Raw genomic sequence first — 24,845 nt, 5'->3', positions numbered from 1 at the left:
CATCCTGATACAAAGTCAGTGCCACCCAGTTTGGCCAGTGCTGGGTAGGGGCTCTGATGCTTGGTGCTGTTTCAATATACTTTGCATTTCCAAAACTTGAACATTTCAATGTGATCTTCGTTTCTAGTGATTACTTTCACTAGAGCCTTGCTCGGCCACTTCTGTAAGTGAGACACGCCTCCTAGAGGCCACAAGAGTGCTTTATTTCCAGCTCTAGAAAACCCTACTGACAGCAGGGTTTTGACAGCTTTGACCCGCCTCTTCCGAGAGTCTCCAGTCCGAGATCCGCTTTCTTCCCAGCGCTTTCCCTTCTTATTCTGTCCCTCCTTTTTTCCCCCTCTGAGCCTGATTTTTACTAATTTCCGTAGATCCCGGAGCGACTTCTTTCTGTGTGTGCATTCATTCACTCATTCTAGTTAGTTCCAGATATTTTTTCTGGGCGCTCACTTTGTGGGAAGGGTTGGGGCCGGTTGGGGCGTGCCGGTAGTGAGCTGAACTTGATGGGGTCGCTTTCCAGTATAAAAAACTGTGTGTCTTGATGAGGTTGCCGTCCAAAAGAAAAAACAAAATAAGCATTGTACATAGATGGGCACACTAACGATGATCTTTTAGCTCTTGTTTTCTAATCTGTAAAATGGGGTAATGCCACTTACCTGACAGGATCGCTGAAATATTAAACTAGACAAATCAGAGCTTCTATGGGGTCGGGAGACACTTTGGAAAATATATGACTGTTAAACCACTATGCTGTACACTCGAAAGTAATACAATACTGAATGTAAACGGTAATTGAAAAATAAAATATAAAGTACTTAAAAAATACAACTACGAGGTCCTAAGAATGAGCCAGGTGCAATAAAGTAGCTTAGTAAGTGCCTATTCTTTCTCCAATTTCCCCCAGATCGAAAGTGATGAGTGCCAGTTCTGTGGGTTAAAGCGTCACATTGTCAACTTCTGGAATCGATTCTGGTCTCCCAAACAGAGTTATTGGCATTAGACTCTTCGGCTGTGGAAATTTTTGTTATCAGCATTCCAGCAGCGCACTGTCCACCTTTAAAAGCTACTACCTACCTCCCACCCGGCTGGCTCTCCAGCGCGCGCCCTTAGCCGCCTCCGGCCCGCGCTGCGGGGGCGGGACGTTCGGGGGCGGGGCTTCTGTCAGTCATTTCCGCTTCCAGTTTAAGTGGAAATCTCCCGCCACCCGGGAAAGCCGGCGGTGGGCGTTTGCGTCTCTGCACTTTTGCTGTGGTTGCAGGTAAGAGACGTTCCCGTGGATTTAGGAGGGATAGCAATGCTGGCGTTGACGCTCGCAAGTCGAGAAAGAAGGGAAAGCCCTTAGCGGGCAGTGGGAGCAGAAGGATCGATCTGGCTCCGGTATTGGGTATTGGGTTGGTTGCTTGGGCCAGAGACTCAGATGCCTGTGAATTGGTTCGGTAGAGACAACTTCACGGGAGGGGGTCTGGGAAGGATGGGGTTGGGGATTTTTATAAGGAACTTGTGGATGCTCCCTTAAAGGAGTTCCGAAAGACTGGATTCAAGACAGTTTTGTTTCCACGGGTCATTAAGATAGGAAGTATCTGGACCCGGTCCAGTAAGTTTCTTATTATGTAGAACCTACCGCTCTTTCCCACGAGTACAGGATTGCAGCCGGTATGAACTTCATCTTAATTCCTGGGACGTCGGAGTCTAAGGACCGTGGTACATAGACTTAGAGTGAGCAGGCAACATCACCTGGCTCTCATGTTGATGGAAGATTAGGATGACCACCTGCACGTCTTCTCTAACCGCCCCCCCCCCCCCATGCAACTAATTACAAAGTTCTTACAGGTGAATTGTAGAAGATCTGGAAAATACAGAAGGACATGCCCAGGAATATGCCCTTGAACTTCAGTTTTTTTTTCTAGTTTGTGTAGAGTTACTGTTTTTTGTTTATGTTTTTGGTTGCTTTCTATTCAACTCCAGTTTCCATCATTTCAACCTTTTCATGTGCTTTCTTATAAGGTAACAATGGAGTTTTCTAAAGGAAAGAGGAAGAAACTGAAGTTGGGAGGTGATCAGAGGAATGCTTGCTACCCTCACAGCCTTCAGTTTTACTTGCAGCCGCCCACTGAAAACATATCTTTGATAGAGTTTGAAAACTTGGCTATTGACAGAGTTAAATGTGAGTGATAATTGAATTAGAACTTATATATTCATGAACACCTCACTTAAACACTTTGTGAGAATGAGTATGGTAATTTATTTCCATTATTAAGCAATCCATTCAAAAAGTATTTATTGAGAGTTTGCTATTCATTTACTTCTGTATAGTTCAAATTTATTGAGTCCACTGGACTGTAGGTGGTAGGGGTTTTGAGATGAATAATGTAATTCTCATCTTTGACGAAGTTGTATTCTAGTACATGGTGACAGGCATCCAAAATAAAAATCATAATTTAGTATTTTAAAGACTGTAGTTGTGGTGGTGACTAAAGCTAGTGGAGATGGTGTTAGCCAGAGAAGGAGCAGGACTTGGAGGAAGATGATTAGTTTGCTTTGGTAGGGCATGGGTTTATGTTCAGGATTTATCTGAGCAGTTTTTAATTCTTGAATTCCAGAATACCTCTCTGTTTGTATCAAGGGAAGAAAAATTCATCTGAAGAAGGATTGACAAGGGGCTTTAGGAATTTTTAAACAAGATTCAGAGTGGTTCATTGGATGTTTGGAGGGCTCTGCTTCTTCACTATTGTGTCTTTTTCTCTGCTTTATCAGAAAACAAGGGCTATCTTTCTGATGAGTCTGTGCTGAGTACATGAAGCAGACTGCCAAAAGGCAGCTCTACATGAGGGATGCAAACAGGGGGTGCTTAATTTTTTTTTCTCCTTTTCTGTTCTTCAGCCACAGTGGCTCAGTATAGCCGTGATTATCACCATTTCTCCCTTCCCCCTGGTTGATAATCTTTGGTATTAGATTGTGCTGTGGGATGTCCATATTTTTTTGTCCATAACCTCCACATGAAAGGAGGTTATTTTCTTATAAATATATAATTCACGACGTCTGTCTGAGAAAATCCAGCCATTGTTAATATAATGAGAATGGTTTGCACGACATTGATGTAACCTGACAGCCAGGGAGAGTGGACTGGACTGTGCATGTGTGAACAATGATGACTTTACTGTTCCAGTCACTGCCCCAGTGAGCACTCCCTTGAGTGGGCATGTGTACTGTGTGGCCATTGCTCTGTGACTGAGTCTGTAGAGCAATGAATCTGCCACAGCTATGGGCAACTGGTGATTGGCAGCTTCATCACAACAAGCGTCTCATGCAGAGTTCTTCAGCGCGACATCAGATCATCCAGGTTACTCAGCCCCCACTACTGCCCAAATTTGGTGCCCTATTACTTCTGGCTTTTCTCAAAACTAAAGTCATCTTGAAAGGGAAAAGATTTTAGACCATGGATGAGATTCAGAAAATTATGAAGGGATAGCTGATGGCTATTGGGAGAACTGTGTGAGGTCCTAAGGTGCCCACTTTGAAGGGGACTGAGTCATCATTTTTCTGTGTACAATGTTTTTTATATATTGTATTATCTTCAGTAAATCTTTATTTTTCACAGTATACATGGCTGAATACTTTCTGGACAGGCCTCATATATATTGTACTTGCATAACTGTTACAACTTGTCATCTTTTATAAACAATTGTGGAATTGCTATTCATAGATTTTATGTCTTGAATTTAGTTTTTAATGATTATCTTGTATTTATATGTTTTTCTTTTATTAAAATGATTATCTTTTTTAGTGTTAAAAGCAGTTGAACATCTTGGTGTGAGCCACGTGAAAGGAAGTGAGCAATACCAGAGTAAGCTGGAGGCTGAGATTCGAAAGGTCAAGTTTTCTTTCAGAGTAAGTGAAAGAAAAAGTGTTCCTTCAGTTTCTGTATATTGATGTACTGAGTATCAGTTATGGGAAGGCACTTGCATTAGGCACAGGGCTTTCACAATGATTAATATAGCATTGACTTTGTCTGGAGGTCTGTACAGTCTCCTAGGGGTGATTGACATGTAGTGAGATGATTGTCACACGGTGGGGTTTTTCACCTTTGGGACTGTGGACATTTTGGGAATGCTAACCCCTTGTTGCAGGGTCTGTTCTGTGCATTGTAGGATGCTCAGTAGCATTCCTGGTTTCTGTCCACTGGGTGTTTCTAGACACTACAGTGTGTATGCTGTGAAACACAGGGTGATGAGTGCTGTCACTGGAGGTGCTTGAGGAACTCCAGGGGCACGGATAACCACCCAGTTCAGATGGGGGTGTTTTGGGGTGGTTTGGGCGGGGTTCCCAGAGGATATGGTGCTGGGATTGTATCTCGATGGAAGCAATTCAATTTTCATTTTGGGAAGATGTCGATAGGCACATGTCTGGTAGGAGGAAAACCAGGTAGGAGCTTGGAAATGACAGTGAGTTGAAGGGAGAGAAGAAGACTGATTGAAGAGATAGTAAGGAGGTAGAATCAAAGGATTTTAGTGACTGGTTGCAGGAAGAAGAAAGAGAAGGGTTATGAATGGCACCCTGGTTTCTAGTTAGGACGATAAGGTGGATGGCGGTGATATTTGAGATGTGATACATAGGAGGAGAAGCAAGACTTAGGGGGAGGATGTTGAGTTTAGTTCTAGATATGAGCTTCAGGTGCCTGGGAAGATGTTTGGTGGACATAGAGGTCTGCACTTACAGAACATCTGGAGTAGGAGTATAGAATTGAGAGGAATGATGGAGTTATCAGGAGTAGGTGAGAGTACTATAGGGACATAATGGAATGAGAAGACAAGGTGACAGAGGACAGGATGTGAGTAATACCCATGTTTAGGCTGAAGTAGAAGGGAGGAGTTCAGGAAGGAGCTGCCTGGCCCCCAAAAGACACCTGAAAGCCTGAGAACTGCCTGAAAAAACCTAGAGCACAGACCATAGGGACATTTACATGGATATCTGATCTCTCGATAGGAGAAGAAACTAAACATAATAAATTACAAAGAAAAAAAGTCTAAAGATTTGACTCTAAAAATGTAAAGTTGTGCGTTTAAAAAAACATTTTAGAAATCTTTGCAGTCATCAAACTGTAGGAAATGTTCACCATAAATATTTTTCAAAAAAGCTGATATCAAGATCTGAAGAACTATGTCAATTAATTTGAAAAAAAGTCCTAAGATACAAATCAATAAATGATACTAATAGGGATATTATAGGAGTGACAACAGCAAACATTTCTGTCATGCGTACTCTGCTTCAGAGTTTGTCCTAAGTGCATTGCTTATATTAACCCATATGACCCAGACATCAGTCTTATCAGGTGGTGCTGTTGTCGTCCCTGTCACATGGGAGACTCCTGGGTTACAGAGAGGCGAAATGACTTGCCCAGGCTCAGGAGATAGTTAATGGTGGAGCCAAGATTCCAACAGTTTCAGAAGCTTTGGATAGATCATGTAAGATGAGTTATACGGGATCCATTGATTTATCAACGGGGTGGACTCTGTATAGTAGAACCCTCAGAGATGACAGGGGTTGGAGGGGGAGGCTGGGGGTGGAGGTGGAATGTGTGTTCTTTTAAGATGTTTAGCTGGAAGGATGGGGAGAAATAGAGCTGAATATGGAGGAAGTTGTAGGGGAAAGTGAAGACACTCGTATGTGTGTGTGTGTGTATACATATATATATACATATATATATATATATACACACATGACAGGACATAGTTAAACATTTATAAGCTGAGCAGGAAGAGCTAAAAGAGAAAGAAGAGGAGAGGAGCTTGAAGATACTTTGAGAGAACATTGATAGATCACAGTCCTTAGGCAGGAACAGGTAGGTTGCAGGGCTTAGGTGTAGGAATTAGCTTTTTGTAGGGGGATGGGGAGACACTTTGTCCATGGGGAGGGGAGGGAAGGGCAGGGAAGGCAACAGAGCGTGTGGATGCGGAAACTTGGAGCTGAAGAAGTCAGCCTGGTGGCATTTATTTTCTGTGAAATAGGTGAAGTCATTAGCCGAGAGAGAAGGAGAAGGTGATGTGATACGAATTTGGGCCAACAGTGAAGAGGGAAACAGCTTTTCTAANTATATATATATATATATATATATATACACACACATGACAGGACATAGTTAAACATTTATAAGCTGAGCAGGAAGAGCTAAAAGAGAAAGAAGAGGAGAGGAGCTTGAAGATACTTTGAGAGAACATTGTAGATCACAGTCCTTAGGCAGGAACAGGTAGGTTGCAGGGCTTAGGTGTAGCAATTAGCTTTTTGTAGGGGGATGGAGAGACACTTTGTCCATGGGGAGGGGAGGGAAGGGCAGGGAAGGCAACAGAGCGTGTGGATGCGGAAACTTGGAGCTGAAGAAGTCAGCCTGGTGGCATTTATTTTCTGTGAAATAGGTGAAGTCATTAGCCGAGAGAGAAGGGGAAGGTGATGTGATACGAATTTGGGCCAACAGTGAAGAGGGAAACAGCTTTTCTAAGAAATGAGAACATAGATGATTATGTGTCAAATCCCAGCTCTGCTGCTTAAACATTTTGTGACCCTGGACAAGTCACACACCTGCCCTGTGCCTCACGTCCCTCCTCTTTAAAATAGGGATACACAGCAGAGTCTACCTCATAGGGCTTTTTTTTTTAGGATTAAATGGGTTAATTGATTAAAAATGCTTTATAGTGCCTGGTACCTCGTAAGTGCGCAAGACGTTTGCCCTTACTATTTTGGGCTTGATAAGGTTTCCTTAGTGTTGGTAAAGGTCCAGCTGAGGATAGATGATGTGATTTTTTTAATACTCCAAATTCCCAAAGTTGTGTATTTTTTCTGCAGAGGTTCTCAGAATTTTGGAATAGGATTGCAGAGTATAGCTCTAGATTAATTTAGAATCTAGGTTTTGCCAGAAGGTTGAAAGGCAAGAAGTTCAGGGTTGATGTAAGAAGTTATTGAAACACTGAATACCTTGGGTATATGCTGGATAAAAAAGAAAGTTAAGCCCTGGCTGGGTGGTACATTTGGTTGGAGTGTTGTCTTGTATACCAAAAGGTTGTGGGTTCGATTTCCTGCTCAGGTGTGTATGGCTGTGGATGAAGGCAACTGATTGCTATTTCTCTTTCACATCAATGTATGTTTCTCTCTCATTCTCCACCCCCCACTCCTTCCTTTGTGTCTAAAATCAATGAATATATCCTTGTGTGAGGGTTAAAATTTTTTTAAAAAAGGTAAGAGAAAAGGAGTCGATAGGAAGAAAATAGTGGGGATTCAAACCCGGGAAGTTTTGCTATTAATTCAGTTCTCGGTTTCACCCTGTTGCTGACTTAAGTAAAATGGTAATTATCCTGAAAAGCATATTGTAAAATTTGTGCCTTTGAAATTGTTATTTTACATCAGCTTATGCTGACTCAGAACTTCTTTATATCTCTTAACTCCTCTAATGTATTTATTTTATTCATATATCATTATTTTTAAGGAAAACTTAGAAAATGAATATGAAGCACGAAGACGAGATCACATTTCTCACTTTATCCTGCGCCTCGCGTATTGCCAGTCGTGAGTACACATTTATACTCTCCCTATCAAATCTGATGTCTTCGGTTATGAACCATGCATAAAAAGTTAACATGCATTGAACATAGGAAACGTGAGAAGAGCACCAGAAACCAGTGGTTCATATATCAGTGAATTGTTTGAAACAAGTTGTTTACTATATAGTATCCCCCCAAAAAATCCTGTTTCAAAATTTTTATTGAAAACTTTACCTTTATGGAAGAGTCTCTTCATTTGTGATTTAAAATTGGAGGGGACTTCAGTAAGAAGAGGATTTTTTTTTCCAGAAGGAAGTGCTAATATGTATGAGAAATAATGAATCAAATACACTCTTGATTTTGATATTGGCATTTAGAAGTTGAGGTGTATGGGTTACTGACCATTAAGATACTGTCCTTCAGTAGCTGGTTTATTATAAGTCTATAGCGCCACCCAGAGGGAAAGCAGTGAGTTGCCTTTTATTTTAAACTTGTTTTCCCTGTATTAATTTTGGCAAAATAACATACCTGTAAGTTTTTTTCTGTTTCTTTTTACTAATAGGTTTATCAAATGAGAATGTTGAATTGTTTACTACCCCAAGACAGTAACTGAGAAATTATTGACCAGCTTTGGTCCTAGAGATTTTCTTTTGTAAAAAAGAATATGTAGTTTATGCATTTAAGGCAGTGAGTGAATTGCTGACAATGTGAAATCACTTTGGAAAAAACTAAATCGTATTTTACAGCTGGTAGCATAATTATTATAACAACAATTATGCTGAATATGGATCTGTCTTGTAAATTAATATACAACGTTTGTGTGTTGGCTTTTAAAAAATTGAGGTATGCTGTGTATCTTAAATTTAGTGAAATTATAGCTGTAAGCTATAAGCTGTAAGCAAAGGGTACATTGAGAAGTTATCTGATCATAATCTGTTCGAAGATAAAGTTACCTGTATAAAATTTGGATTTATTTGGCATTGATGAAACCACCTTAGGCACAAGTAATACCCTACATTCTAATGTAATTGACTGTTTTGCAGTTACATTAAGTACAGTGAACTATTTTACATTATTTGATAATAATGAAGCTAGGCTTGAAGTGTACTGCATTTAATTCTTTTACTATCCTGTTCATTGCACTGCTCTCCCCACATTCCATCCTGGAAGATTGCGGTGTTCGGTGTCCGTACCCTCTGTGTTGCAGTAGAGCCCATTTCACTTCGTCCATTGGTGTCGTGGTCGTTTGAATATTGTTTCATAGAAACTTCTTGGATTTAACAATCAGTGGACTTTTAAAGTACTCATTGAACATATTATTTATACTTATAATTTTCCTGTCTCCATTTCAGTGAAGATCTGAGACGCTGGTTCATTCAACAGGAAATGGATCTCCTTCGATTTCGATTCAGTATTTTACCCAAGGACAAAATTCAAGATTTTTTGAAGGACAGTCATTTGCAGTTCGAGGCTGTAAGTGTATTTTTTGTAGTCATTTCCAATTGCGTTCACTATTCATCCCTCCCTAAGTGCTAGTATTGGTGTGTGGAGTTTGTTCTTTTAACTTCTCCCCAAGTGTCTGTCTCAGAGAATGGATTTCAGTCTCGCATGACAATGAAGCTTTCCTTTCCTCCACTGGAAGGAAAGGGGCTCCTTAGTACCAAGGCCTCACGTTTAGTTGCTTTCTTAACTACATGATTAATTCAAAGAGATTGACTTCATAAAAGTTCATCTTTAAGCAGAATCTTCTAGGCCAAAAATTTAAAGCTAATAACGTTTAAAAGATAGTAGAAGTGGTAGCACTTATTTCCAATAATGAAGTTCAGAGGGGTTCCTACTTTATTTTAAAAGTCAGTTTTCAGTAAAATCTCTGAATAGTTTTGAAAATAACTTTGCAGACAAACCTGCATGATTTACATGTAGTAATTATATTAAGAAGAAGTGTCTGGAGCGTGGTTAGCAGGGATAAGCGTTGTGGGAGGAAATAGAATTCGTGTCCTTAGGTGGCTCTGTGCTGTGGTAGGAAGGCTGAGTGGCTCTGCCTGGAAAGACTTGAGCAGTCAGATGGTAGTAGGACCGATTGGGACTCTACTTGGGTGTTAGAATGGGTAACTTGAGGCCAAAATAAAATAAAATTTGGAGTAGATGAAAGACATCCTTCCTATCTGAGAAGTGGAAGATGTAATTATCAGTGTGGGTTACTGAGTTGGAAAGAAAGAGATTGCATGGAGGGAAGTAAAGAAACATTTGTAGACATTTAGAGTCTATTATGTGCTTGGGAGGCGCTTGCCACAGCTTCTCTCACTTCTCAGAAGAGTCCTGGGAGGTTTCTAATAATCTGCCCAGGCCTAGAATGGTGTCAAGTTCAGGACCTTCTCACCCAGACCCCATACTTTCTCCACTTTTAACTTTGATCCTTTGTGAAGTTCAGTATTGCCAATATCAATGACAGTCAACTTATCCTTTCATACTCAAAATAATTTATATTTTTGCCATTTTTACCTTTATTGATTTTATTATGCCATAGAGAAAAAGTGTCCTGAGATTTATTCTAGAGTACCTTAAATGTCAGCAAGTATAATTTTTTGAAGTGAAAACTGTGTCTCTTTTTTAAAAAAAACTTTTAAAACTAATGTATAACATATACAGAAAATTGCACAGACCATTAAGTGTACAGCTCTGAACTATCACAAAGTAAGCATTATCAAGGTTAAGAAAAAAACATTGCTGTAACCCTGTGCTTTCTTGTGCTTCCTCCCATTCACAGCCTCCTGCCTCCCCCTAAAAGTAACCACTGTCCTTACTTTTAATTTCATAAATTGTCTGTTTTTGACCTTACATAAAAAGTATCATGTGGTCTATCTCCCACCCCCAGTTTTATTGGGGTGTGATTGATATTTACCCCAATAAGGTTAGTTAACACATCCTTCACCTAACATAGTGACCATTTTGTTTTTATAGTGAGAACATTTAAAATCCACTGTCAGAGCAGTTTTCTCGTTAGTATCCAGTGCAGCACTATTAACTGTAATCACCATGCTGTGCATTAGATCCCTGGAACTTACTCTTCGTGTACTTAGAAGTTTCTGTCCTTTGACTAAAATCTCATTTTCTCCACCCCCAGCCCCTGGCGACTAGCATTCTACTCTCTGCTTCCGTGATTCGGCTTTTTTAGATTCAACATATGAGATCACAAGTACGATTTTTTAAATAATAGCTTTATTGAGATAGAGTTCACCTGTCTTGAAATTCATCATTTTAAAATGTACACTTTGTTCATTTTTAGTATAATCACAGGACTGTGCAACCATGACCTTGACCTCATTTTAGAACATTTCATTCTGCTAAAAGGGAAACTTGTGCCTGTTAGTAGTCGCTCTTCGTTCCTCACTCTCCTTCCTTGGCAGCCACTAATGTACTTTCTGTCTTTGCAGGAAGATTTGAAATTGAGGAGTGGGAGTCCTCTAACTATTCTTTTTTGGAGATTATTCTGACTGCTCTGGGTACCTTGCTGTTTCTTGTGTTAGGATAAACTTGTCAGTTTCTACAAGCGAGCCAGCCAGGAACCAGATTGGGTTTGCAGAGACTGTGTATATCAGTTTGGGGAATATGTCCATCTTCAGGTTAAGTCTTCTGATCCATGAAGATGCGATATTATTCTTTTTCTTAAGATTTAAAACATTTTTCTCAAACAAAATACTGCACTTCTTTTGTTAAATTGATACCTAAGTATTTTATTTTTTAATGTCATTGTAATAGTTTTTTTACAGTTCATTTTTTGGTGTGTTCATTGCTTCTGTACAGAAATCCGATTGATTTTTATATATTGAGCTTGGAAGTTGTTTATTGGTTCTAATAATTTTTAGCGGATTCCTTAGGAGATTATTTCTCTTACCCATAGATAACCTCACTCCTTTCCAATCTGGATGCTTTTGATTTCTTTATTTTTGCCCAGCTTCCCTAGTTGGCTCTCTAGTACCCTAGGAATAGAGGTGGCGATAGTGGGCAAAATTGGCTTGGTTCTGATTTTTGGGAGACATGTGGTGTTCGCTGTGTATTTTTTTTGTAGATGTCCTTAAATAGATTGAGGAAATTTCCTTTAAAATTTAATTGAGCAATATCAATATGTTTTACTTGTCCATTCTAAAAAATAAAAATAAATTTAGTCGAGCATTTCCATCGAGAGTGTTAAGTTTTTTCCAAATGCTTCTTCTGCACCTATTGAGTGATCATATGGTTGTGTCTTTTATTTTGTGAATATGGTAACGTTACACTAGCTGATTAACTGGTTTTTGGGTGTTAAAATGACCTTCCTGTGATATTCTTGGAATCAAGTCCCCTTGGTCATGCTGTATGATGCTTTTTGTATGTTGCTAGATTTGATTTGTTAGGATTTTGTGGAGGATGTCTGTGTTTATCACGAAAGGATATTAGTACTTTCCTTGTGATGTTTTTCTAGTTTTGGTATCAGGATAATATTTGGCCTCACAGAATCCTCCTTTTGTGATTTTTGAAAACACTGTACAGGTTTAGTGTTAATTCTTTAAATGTTTGGTGGAATTTATAGTGACTTTATCCTAGGCTTACCTTTGTGGGATATTTTTTAGAAATAAAGATTTTATTTATTTATTATTTTTAGAGAGATGGGAAGAGTGAGAGAAAAAGAGGGAGAGAAATATCAATGTGAGGGTGACACGAATCAATTGCCTCTCCTATGTGCCCCAACTGGGGACTGAACCCGCAACCCAGGCATGCACCCCGATCGGTAATCAAACTGGGGACCTCTTGGTTTATGACATGATGCCCAACCAACTGAGCCGCACAGTCCTGGGCGTGAAGTGTATTTTTGTTTTTACATGTAGGCCTTTAGAGCTATAAGTTTTTTTCCAAGCATTCTTTTATGTGCATTCCACGAGTTTTAGTATGCTGTGCTTCATTTTCACTCATTTCAAGAGTATTTCCTTTTTTCTTTTTTGACATATTGGCCATTAGTATTATGTCGTTTCCTACTAACTTCCTCCTATTAGTAATATTAAAAAATTAGTTGCATTTTAGTGTGAGAATATATTTTGTATGACTTTAATCCTTTTAAAATGAAGTCTTATTTTATGGCCTGCCATATGGTCTGTCCTGGAGAATGTTGTGTTTGTTCATTTGCTGCTTTTGGTTGGAGTGTTCTCTTGATCCAGTATGGCAGGTGTAATTAGTCTAGTGTTTTTCAAGTCTATTTCCTTGTTGATCTTTAGCCTTTTTTTGTATCCATTACTGAAAGTGGGGTATTGAAGTTTTTGACCATTATTGTTAGATTGTCTGTTTCTATCTTCAATTCTGTCAGTTTTGCTTCGTATACTTTGGGGCTCTGTTTCTAGGTGCATATGTGTCTGTAATTATAAATATATCTTTTTAAAAAAGATTTTATTTATTTATCTTTAGAGGGGAAAGGAAGGAGAGAGGGAGAGAAATATCAACGTATGGTTGCCTCTTGTGCGTCCCCTGCTGGGAACTGGCCTGCAACTCAGGCATGTGCCCTGACTGGGAATTGAACCGCAATCCTTTGGTTCACAGGCCCACGATCACTGAGCTACACCAGCCAGGGCTAAATGTATCTTTTTGATGGATTGACCCTTTTATTATTGTGAAATGATATCCCTTTTATCTCTAGTGACATTTTTTTGTTTTAAAATCTATTTTGTTTGATAATAGGATATCCATTCCAAATACTTTGTTTGTTTGCATGATGTATCTTTTTTCATTATTTTACTTTCAACTTATTTGTATCCAAATTTAAAATGTGTCTCTAGTAGATAGCATGTAGTTGGATCCTGTTTTTTAAAATCCAGTCTGCTAGTCTGTGCCTTTTGATTGCAGTGTTTTGCCATTTATATTTAATATAATTACTGATAAGCTAGTATTTTCCATTTGCTCTGTCACTGTTTTGTATATATCTTAGGATTCTTTTGTTCTTCTGTTTCTCCATTACTGACTTTTTTTTTGTTAAGTAGGTATTTTCTTGGGTGCCCTTTTAATTCCCTTATCATTTGTTTATTTTCTTAGATTTTTTTTCTCAGTAATTTCCCTGGGAATTACAATTAACATTTTTATTTTAAAACAATCTAGATTGGATTAACACTTAACTGTAGTAGTGTACAATAACTTGCTCTCACACTGCTCTTTTCCCTCCCCCTACTGCTGTGCTGTTATTGTCAAACAAATGGTATCTTTATATGTTACCACTGGTACATTTTTTGAGGTCTGGAAATTGCGAAAATGTCTTTATTATATACTGTCACACTTGAGTGAAGTTTGCTTTGGTTTACAGCTCAAATAGGGATAATTTCTCATAGGATTTTGTATTGCTGCATACCTTTTAGCTTCCTGAGTTCCTCTTTCGATTGCATCTTGATTTCTGATAATTTGCAACTCACTTTGTATACTTTGGCCCTCCCATCTCCTATCTTGGTATTGTCAAATTTTACTTTGATATCTCAATCTTTTTTCATTAATTGGGATGGGAACTTGGTCGGCCTTTTTAATCTGAAGACTTGGGTTCTGATGTTTAGTAAATTTCTTTTTGTTACTTCTTTGAAAATTTCCTCCTTTGTTTTCTCTTTGTAATTTCCTGTTACTTAGAATTTGGTCTTTATGTTTCCTTTTTTTGTCCTGACATCCATTCTTTTCTTTTTATTTTATTTTATGGGAAAGATTTGTTTAAACCTGACAGTTCTTCAACTTTAAATTTTCTATTGGGACCTGCGAACCAGACGATCGTGGTTCGATTCCCAGTCAGGGCACATGCCTGGGTTGCAGGCCAGTTCCCTGCGGGCCAACTCCCAGCAGGGGACGCATGAAAGGCAACCATACATTGATGTTTCTCTCCCTCTCTCCTTCCCTTTCCCTCTAAAGATAAATAAATAATTAAAAAAAAATTTTTTTCTATTGAATTTTTTCAGTTTCAATATCTTTCTGTTTTTTTCTCTTTTTATAGCTTTCTGCTTTTATTTTATAAATGTAATATCTTTTTTGAAGATTTTTTCTATTCCTTTCATTGTCTGCTTCTTGTTTATTTATTTAGTACATCTGTTTTAGACACCATATCATGTTGAATGTTTTCCTTGAATGCATAATGACCCTTTGCTATTTTTTAAAAGATTTTATTTATTTACTTTTAGAGAGAGGGGAAGGGAAAGAAAGAGAGGGAAAGAAACATTGATTGGTTGCCTCTTTCACACGCCCCAACTAGGACTAGCCCACAACCCAGGCATGTGTCCTGACTGGGAATCGAACCAGACACCTTAGGCTTTGTGGGATGATGCTCAACCAACTGAGCCTCACCAGTCAGGGCTGTTATTTGTTTAAGATTGAGAGACTGAAAAGTGAATTGCAAGATTGGATTTTATGTGCACATGCAAGTGTATGAGGCATTACTAGTGGGCCTTATTCTCATTGGCATATCTGAATGGCAGCATCACTACCCTTACGCTTTGGGGCCATTATTAAGTAAAATAAGGGTTACTTGAACACAAGCACTGTGATACTATGACAGTTGATTGGATAACCAAGATGGCTACTAAGCATCTAATGGGTGGGTAGTGTATATAGCATGGATATACTGGCAGAGTGATGTTTCGCATCCTGGGTGAGATGGAGCAGGGTGGTGCAACATTCATCATACTACACAGAATGGCACACAATTTAAAACTTAGGAATTGTTTGTTTCTGGAGTTTTTCATTTAATACTCAGGGCCCAGCACCAATAATGCCCCTTTTTTATTACAAAATCATAAGCATATAATTCTGTAACATAATAATATTACATTCAAGCACACCATGTAACATTTTAGGTGAAATGTTCAAATTAAAACTGTAAATTATTATACCCATATTATTACTCTACCAACCACACCCAAGCAGGCCTTACTTCTGCCGGACCCGTATGTGGACCGCAATTAACCATGGGTAACTAAAACTGTGCATAAGTGCAGACTACTGTACTTTAAAAAAAAACGTAAAAAAAGTATTGATTTTTTAGAGGGGAAGGGAGAGAGAGAAACACTGATTTGTTGTTCCTTTTATTTATACATTCATTGATTGTTGCAAGAGAAACATAGATCAACTGCTTCTCGTACGCCCTCGACAGGGGACCTAGCCTACAACCCAAGCATGCTCCTTGACTGGGAATCGAATTGGTGATCTTTCGCTTCACAGAACCGCACCCAACCTACTGAGCTACATTGGTCAGGGCCATTGGTGGCTTCTTGTATGTGACCTTCCCAAGGATTGCTACCTTGGTGAATAGGACGATGCTCTGACCAACTGAGCTACCTTGCCTGGTGTATCTACTGTACTTTTAACTAGTGTTTATTGTCACAATTGGTTTTTCTTATTACTCTGGTTGCTAGTCTGTTTGCTATAATTTTTTCTTTCTTCTTTCTATTGTATTTCATTCTGCAGGTCATTTGAGGGGCATTATAATAAACACACTAAGATGTAGAAATATGGATAAAATGGAAAGATTTACTGAAGAGAAAAGTAATATCCACATTTGTATGTCAGCAGAGGGGAGAGTGTCCAGTACAGTTTCTAGAATGAACAGTAATTTTGGCTTCTTGTTTGACTGTTTTGGTTTTTATAGTTCAGAGGTTCTCAGTTGGGGCACAGAATACAGGTAGTCCTCCTCGGAGCTTTGTCAGAACTTGGGGCCAAAGTGTGTACAGTGTGAAAAACATTATGCCTTTTGTTTTTGCAATAAACACTGTAGAATGTAAAACATGATCAAATATTTGTAGCCAGTGGGGATTCATGGAGTAAGAAAGCATTCCAGGAGGCCTGGCGTAAAAATCACTGCTGTGCTAGATTATGGTCACTCTCTGGGCAGAGCCCTGTTCCCTCTTTTTCTGGTACTGTCCCAGGGCCTCTGATGCAGGTGACTGAGGGCTTGAATTCGGGTGCTGTTGATTAGTTAGGTCCCATAGCTCTTCTTATTTCCCAACTTTTACCATTTCATTAATATATAGAAACACACACATTTTCCTCATTTTGATTAGAATGTTTGGTTTGCATTTGAAAACTATTTTACTAAAACAGATGTTGGTGATGCTTTTAGATTCAGGGCCCATGCTTTAGACTCAGGACAAAACAAGGGTTAGGGAAATGTTCCTAGCATTTGTCACACCCGCTGGTATGTGGTGTTGCTTCTGCTCTGTTGCCTCAGTCGAGGCTGAAGGACACAGTGGGAGTGGAGAGTGGGGGGTTTCTGTGTCACAGAGGCTGGACTTCTGGCACACACATCTTAGAGTGTACCGGAAATCAAGTGTGTGTGTGTGCTTTGTTTGTGTGCCTTTCTCTATCTTTTTGGCTTCATTAAAATGGCAATAACTTTTATGATGATCCCCTTCTATAAAATAAATGTTTTTATGTTATGAGGAAATGCAGTGTCACGACTAAATTACAGTTTGCTGTAATGGAGACATACAGAAAAATAGATAATTAATTTCTTTGCATAGTTTTTTCTCCTTAAATTTTGCTTTTGTTCAGTTTGCCATGGCTGATGTACTTTTATTTGATAAAAATTGGAGGAGGCAAATGGGGCTGGTTATTGGATCTCGGGGTTCTTGGGTTCTGTCTCTGGCTGTGGCCTTGCTCTGATACTCTGGCTCCTGTAGTCTGTAGGTAGATTTCCATTGGCTAGTAGATTTTGAATCTTTATGACACACAACAGAAAGCCATAATATGAAGTATTCAAAAAGGAAAACCAGTGTTTTTTTTTTAATTTTTGGACTTGAGTGTAAATAGCTTAGATTTTTCTAGGAAGGATTAGAAATGAATAAATCAGGCTTGCTGTCTGTGGGGACCATTTTGGACCTCCCACTGCCGAGTTGATTGACTTACCCTGGTGTCACATTAAAGGTGAGTGGGTAAGGTTAAACGGATTCTATTCACGCTTCTTCAGTTGACCAGTTAGGGAAAGGTCAGGCTTTGACAGCTGTCAGCCTCACAGACAAGGGTCTCTGTGCTGTTGCGCTCAGACACTTGACAGCAGCTTATAATCTACCTCAGTGTTTTCCAACCTCAGGACAGTCAAAAAATATTTTTTAATTGATTTGAAATGCCAGCGGAGTTAGTGGCAGGGTTTTTTATTAGGTAGTGCAGAATGGCAGGGGCCGTGAAGGTGAGCGTCCTAAAGGATGGGGAGAGGATCCTGTGTGTCACCAACGAAGACTCCATTGCTTGTTAAATGGAACTAGTGCTGTTCGGTTGCCAAGTATGTTCTGGAGTTAAGACTTTGAGTGAAAGCAAGTGTGGCTGGTAACCTTACTGCCCTGCTCACTGAAAATAAGTGCATGCAAAACTTGTAATTGCTTGTTTTTGCTTATTTTGAAATAGTTTTTCTTTATCCTGAACCTGACGGTTAAAATTTGCTTCTTAGCCCTTGTAATTTGAAATCTTAATTTCTTTTATCTTAGAAATTATTTCATGTCAGTTTTGGACGATGACTGCTTTTCAGAGAACATGAATTAAAGTTTTTAGTTTGTAATCGAAAATGCCAGTTATGTGAATTTATTAGGAACTTTGGATGCCTTTCTCCAGTTAACGTTGGAACATTGATTTTACATTGATTTAATAGTTTCACATGTGTAGACTTTTAAAATAGTTTTTGGTGTTTTCTTGTGTATCATTGTTTCTTAGATATTTGCAAGTTGACCTTAAAATAGCCATGCTTTTCTGATCATTTTGGCCCTTTCTTTACAGGGTAGGGCAAAAGTAGGTTTATGGTTGTTTGCATGGAAAATAATACAATAATTAGTAAATAATAATTCAAGAATAAGCTGTGCATTTTGCGTACTGATAACTGTAAACCTCCTTTTGCCCCACCCTGTGTTGTTCAGGGTTAGTTGATCTAGTTTGGGTTGTAGCCCCTCTGCAATGTACATTCGTCATTGTGGTCAACTCCATTTCTACTATTTAAAAAGTGAAAATGCCATTCGCTTGATATACTTGACTCTTTCTACCTACCCTCTGGAATATATTTATAAATTATAAGCCTATTAATAAGTTGCAGGTGATTTTAATGTGGTGCCTGCAAAATGAAATATGTATGCATACTTTTAATCTCTCCTTTTGACACAATACATTTCAGGCGATAGGGAGTCTGATATAGTTGAGACAGGACACGCAGATGTAAAAGTGGAACACACTAGAGAACAAATGTATTTGTTAAGCCTGGATGCTTTCATAGGACTTCCGACAAGCCAGTGACCCTGACAGGAGTGGAAAGGGCGTTTGCAGCAGAGTGAAGTGGGATGGTAAGACACACGCTCTTAACACTTTTGGTGGAAATTTCAGATCTAAAAGGAACTGAGGGGGAAAGAAGTAATAATCAGATGAAGGGTCAAGTTCATTTCTGAAGTGGGGATGTAAATCATTTTATGTTCTGAGAATGAGAAGTAGTCAGGTTTGAGTTGGATTTCTTAATGATTCTAAGCACGGTGATCTCTGAATGTTGAGTAAATGTTTGAATTAATTTCTAGAAAAAATAGTTGTTAGTTCAAAAGATTTGCCTCTGCTTTGTTTTAGGAGCACTAAGTAATCTTTACGATGAGTACAGGGACATGGAATACTTACCCTTTTTAGAGTTAAATATTAGGTGAAATATATGTTATATATGAAATGAACTTTTTCTGTTGAAGTAAATTTGAAGGATTATACTTGTTAGCAAATTTCCATTTGTTTTGTATTTTATATAGGGGAATTTATGATTTAGACAGTTCTTTATGTGTTTTTGTTACAATAACTAACTAGAACTTTCCAAATTATTTAAATGAAGGCATTAACAATTAACACAGGGCTTCCATTCTGTAAGCAGACTCCACAAAGTACTATAATACTTTGACATTTTTTTTCAAAGGACATAATTATGGAAGCCAACCTTGTATTATTTTATATGTGTTTGTTGGGTAGCTATAGTATTATATTTGGAGAATGAGGAAAAGTTTCACTGAATTTGCTAGTTAATTGAGGCCTAACCATTTATGCATATAGTTGTAAAAATACACCATGGCAGATGGTCTTTAGTGGCAATATTTTAGAGGTTCACAGAATCTGGATTTTCCTTATCAAGCTACAAAATTAGATTCTGCTCATTATAAGATAGTTTAAACCTAGCTAAATGTGAAACTTCAAGCTGAATTACCCTTGAAGGCTAAAATTAACATATGCAAAAATTTTCAAAATAACTCGCAAAGTCGTTTCTCATTTTTAAAGTTATCATACTGCTTTTGAATTTGGAATTCCTTGTATTCTCATTGTTGATGACTCCATGTCTATGACTTTGCCCTTGAAAAAAGTGTATGACTAAATTAGGTGAAGTTTCCCACAGGTACAGCTGTGCCCTAATTGTCTTATAATGTTATATATGTTGCTATTTAGATCCTATGATAGTGAAATAAATTTTACTAAATATCCTCATCAGTGTTTTAATATTCTCTGTGGTTAAACATTTACACTGTGAAGTGTTATATTTTCTGAAGGTGTTCCAAAATAAGGTACTGAGTTTTTTAACGTCTACATTATTTTTTTTTATTCTGTAATCTTTCTAACCTTTTCCTGTTCCTCCCAAGATCCTTGAACATTTAATCCTTTTTAGTTGGATGTCATGGACTAGTTTAGACCCAGGTCAGACTGCCTTTTCTTAGGACTTTGGATGCGAATAAGAACCAGGGATGTAGAGTTGCAGAAAAAGAGGCTAAACCTGAGTACAAAGTCCAGAGGAAGTAGTCGCAGTAACAACAGTTACCAGTCAGCCCAGGCCCTGTCAGCGTTACCATCCTGCTGCTCCCCACCCCTGAAGGCATGTAGACAGAACAGTCAAAATTCTTATTCTGAACTCTGCGTCCATTTACACGCTACCTGCCATTGATTGCTGATCTCTGAGTTTTTTGATTTCTGGTGCCATACTCTAGCTATCGATACCTGACAATTGTCTGGCTCCCTGCCCTTCCCCTGCCCCCCTATTAGTTCTGGTTAAAATGTGCCCTCTCAATTCCAGTGTCCCATGATGCTTTTGGGCAAGAGAATCCTTCTGTCATCTATACTGGAGCCTAATAGTCAGATATTTTCCAGCTCCTTTTGGTTGACCCAGGAGCAATATCTGCGTGAATGTTAGAATATCTGGAGGACTGTTTTGGAACTTGCATGGGGTTCTTACTCATGAAGGAAGGAATGCTTGTTGAATATTCAATGCGCAGTGGACTTACTAAGGTTTTTGTCTGCCCAGTGCTGTAAAGAGTAAGAGGAGAGAGAAGTTAGCCACCAGTAGCTAACGTTTGTTATCTGGTTACGGAGTGCCACCCACTTAGCTAAGTGATTTACCTGGATTACATAATGGAATTCTCACAACAGCTTCAGGATGAAACTGAAACACAAGACTGGTTAAGTAATCTCCCCAGAGTTAAGTGGTACAACTGGAATCCAAAAATCAGACCTCTAGGTTTTTTGAAATCTGTAAATTCCAGAGTGTATTATGAAATATATGGGCAGATTTCTTCTCGGCTAGACCTTAACTAGTGGAATAGATGCTCACATACAAGGTGAGGGATTTACATTAACATAGGAAATTAAAGCATTAAGTGCAGTTTTACTAAGATGTATTATGTTAGGTAACAGTTCTTGGCAGAAATGGAAACCCAATACAATATATGAATATAATGTGAGTATAATGTGAGTAGTTTCCCAATGTAATGTGTGCTGCTTCTAGGGAAAACATTTTGTTCACACAGCTCCGTTGGTGAGGGGCTCATTATCTAGCCCATGCCCTTTGCCCTTTGTAGCTTTTCTGTGCCCTTTGTAGCTTTTCTTTGGTACCTTTTTCTTGTTTGTTTGTTTTAACACATTGTATGTTTGATCACATTGTATGTTTTAGTTCATATTCAACAATAACTCATGTAATATTCTAGGATTAGTGTAAACCAAAGTCCAAGAGCAGATTTATGGTTGAGCCAGGAATAATTTAACAGGTTAGGAAAAGAAAAGTTATGGAGGTGCACAAGTTGTTTCAGACTGGGGCATTTAAAAAATATATACATATATATATATATTATTAGAGAGAGGGGAAAGAGAAAGGAGAAAGGGAGCTAAACATTGGTATATGAGATGATGTGTGAAATAATCGTTTGCCTCTCACAGGCCCGCAGCTGGAGACCTGGCCTACAACCCAGGCATGCAACCCTGACCGGGAACTGAACTGGTAATTTTTTGGTCTGTAGGCCTGTGCTCAGTTCACTGAACCATACCAGCCAGGGTCAGACTGTGTCTTTTAAGAGGATAGCTTCTTGGTTCAGTTTAGCGGCTCCAGACTAAAGGGGCTGTGCTCCCCTACTGGGTGTTCTGGACACCTTTGTGGTACTTCTAGTGGTTGCACAGTGATTAATGGGGGCTACAGGCATTTCATAGACAGGAGACAGGGGTGCTGGCGTGCTGCCAGTGCACTGAATAGATGGTTCTGTGCAAAAGTGACTTTTCCCATGTGCTATGTGATTTTTTATGTTCTTTGTATATTTATGTGAACCAAATAAACAAAACAAACTCTGTTTCTAATGATCTAAATCTAGAACCAAACAGTTATAGAAATAGACACAAAGTGTTTTCCCCCTCATGGTTTTATGTGCCTTGATTGTTCCTAGAATGCAAAATGCAACTGTTCTGTTATTGGTGAAATATTACACTGCGTTTTGTTCCGAATGTTTCTGCGAGTGGCTCACCTCTTTGGGAAGGCACGTCACTGATGTGCTATGGGGGTGCCGACACGCACAGTGCAGGTCTGCACGGGAAGGTGTTGCAGTCGCAGTGTTCCTAGGAGTGGTTATGGTGTCTGGGAGCTTGATCATGTCATTGCATGCACTGTGCCTGATCATTTGTGTATTATTTTGTTTTAAATTACTTCACTTTTTAAATTTAAATTAAATTTTATGTATGGAATTGCACCCTTTAAAAAACATATTGTTTACCTCATTGATACTTATGTACCTGTCATCTGAGGCACAAGTTATAGCCAGATGCCTTTTTATTTTTTCTTTGTAAAAAAGAACCTTCTGCCCCGGCTGGTGTAGCTCAGTGGATTGAGCGTGGGCCTGTGAACCAAAGAATAGCAGTTTGATTCCCAGTCAGTGCACATGCCTGGGTTGCAGGCCAGTTCCCAGTAGGGGACATACTAGAGGCAACCATACGTTGATATTTCTCTTCCTCTATCCTTCCCTTCCCCTCTAAAGATAAATAAGTAAAATCTAAAAAAAAAGAACCTTCTTAAATAAACCCTGCATGTCACATACTTCCAGTATCCACAACAACTTGTCAGCATGTTAGATGAAGGAAATGGCCAAAAGCGGTATCATAATAATACTTCTTTGTAGTTCCTTTAATGAGCAGAGTTCAAAGCACTTCATGCCTTGTGAATGCAGAGCTTCCCGGTGCCCTGGTGGAAGAGGGAAGGCAAACTTCTGAGATGCAGAGAATAAGACTGGCTGTCTGCTCACAGATCCCTCAGTGGGCCTGGAGTAGGACACCCAATTATTTCTGTTCCTCTCGGGGCTGTCTTTGTAGAATAGTGATTCTATGTGAGGGGGCTTCACCCGCAGAGCTCCCCTGCCGTTGTGGATGAGAATAGATCTACGAAGACATGATCTGCTTGGGGAGGAGAGGTAATCAACCTCTCAGAGGAGAAGGGTCCTGGACATATCCTGCCCTGCATCTTTATTGAGTTCAGCTCACGCAGAGATACATAGTATGTACGTAAAGCTCATCAACCAATGTCCCAAAAGCTATAGTCATGAAAAACTGACATCATTTACAGATAATAATTGAAGAAACACAGGGATTGTCTCTGGTCAGGGTTGGCCTTAGTTCAAGTGTGTTTCATACTAACAGTGCAGAGCAAGCCTCCAAGGAAACAATGCATATTCTTTCTCTGGCCCGATTCAGTCCTGGGAACTGTCTGTTCAGTACAAGTCTGCAGCTGCCTCTGGCATTGTATTCAGGCTGAGTCAGGCTGGGAGAGCAAAGCAGCCAAGAGATTACTAGACTTTTACAGAAAGAATGAAGACTCAGGCTATGATAAAGCTGAGGGGTGAGGGTCTTTCTGCCCCTTCTCTGTAGACTCTAAGTCCTTCCCTGATGGCCCATTGTGACTCTGCCTGTCTTAGGTTGCCCCTTCCTTGAGGAGTCTTACCTGTCATTGGCCAACCAGTCATCCACCCAGGCCAAGCAGGGGTATAGGAGGGAGGCAGGGGCTGCACTCCTGCCAGGAGGATAGGTTCTGTCTCCTTAGTGGCGCGTGGCCCCAAGCCCTTTTCACCCAGCCCGAGCTGTGGGACTCTTTTGTCAGTTAATGAGGTACTGTCTCTGGAACCAGGCGGGATGGCTCCCAACAATTTTCAACCTTTTTCATCTCATGGCACACATAAACTAATCCCTAAAATTCTGTGGCACACCAGAAAATCTATATTTTTTGCCAGTCTCACAAGAAAAATATGTATAATTTTGATTCATTCTCACTGGATGGTTATTGTAATATTGGCTGTTATAGTCAGCTACTGTATGTTTTAAAAATTCTTGTGGGACACCGGTTGAAAATCTCTGTCATAGAACATAGAACATAGAGCATAGTGAAGGTCCCTTCTCTCCTGGAGTGTGCTGTCTGTATCAGTGAGGACCACCTTTGTATAGAAATAATCCCTAGAGAGTAAATACTTGTGATTATGGCTTAAAATAGCTGGTCTTGAGGAATATTAATCATAAAAATAATTCTGATTTTATCAAAGTTTACTTATTTGCACTTTAATTCATGATTATGATGTGTAAATATTGCCAAAGAGGAATCCCAAGCTTTATAAACCATTGGGAGAACTTTGTCTTTGGACTTAGGGACCTCTGAAATTTAATTTGTCAGCCTGCAGTTCCTGAAGATAAAACCTGAGGGATGGGATGGGTGGGTTAGGGTGATGTCTTTCTTTTGCTCCTTTGTTGGAAACCAAAGTGCCTGCTGGGGCTCTGGTCCAAGGCTGGGTTGGTGGGAGAGGGCAGCCTCCCCTGCCCCTGCCCACCCTCAAGTAATAGCAGCTTGCTTTTCCTTTATGTGGTGTGGTTCTTTCTCCTTGTTTCCAGCTTGAGCATGGACAGTTCCATTGTCTCGTTTTTTCTAACCGTAGCATAACTCCTACCCCTCTGGACATCTCCTAGATGTCATATACTCTATTCATTTAATATTATTTCAATGATTTCTTTCCCTTTGTCATTTCAAGGAAATACACTCATGTACTATTTCGCACA

The 24,845-nt window shown here is 39.3% G+C and overlaps 1 protein-coding gene across 2 annotated transcripts in view; it reads left to right on the top strand.

Annotated features, from left to right (window-relative positions):
- Positions 1-1,156: 1,156 nt before the first annotated feature.
- PRIM2 (DNA primase subunit 2) overlaps positions 1,157-24,845 on the top strand; it is a 294,335-nt gene continuing 270,646 nt past the window's right edge. Inside the window, exons 1-5 of one of the 2 annotated variants that reach the window (XM_037056324.1) lie at positions 1,157-1,255; positions 2,002-2,161; positions 3,782-3,885; positions 7,472-7,551; positions 8,879-8,999. In XM_037056324.1, coding sequence (XP_036912219.1) covers positions 2,008-2,161; positions 3,782-3,885; positions 7,472-7,551; positions 8,879-8,999 — 459 coding nt within the window. In that variant the 5' untranslated portion in view covers positions 1,157-1,255; positions 2,002-2,007. The remainder of the gene's footprint in view (positions 1,256-2,001; positions 2,162-3,781; positions 3,886-7,471; positions 7,552-8,878; positions 9,000-24,845) is intronic. The other variant, XM_037056323.1, reaches the window with a different exon arrangement.

The sequence above is a fragment of the Sturnira hondurensis genome, unplaced genomic scaffold (assembly GCF_014824575.4).
Source record: "Sturnira hondurensis isolate 20B ecotype Veracruz unplaced genomic scaffold, ASM1482457v3 Scaffold0008908, whole genome shotgun sequence".
Taxonomy (NCBI): domain Eukaryota; kingdom Metazoa; phylum Chordata; class Mammalia; order Chiroptera; family Phyllostomidae; genus Sturnira; species Sturnira hondurensis.
This window is presented reverse-complemented; position numbering and strand designations above follow the sequence as displayed.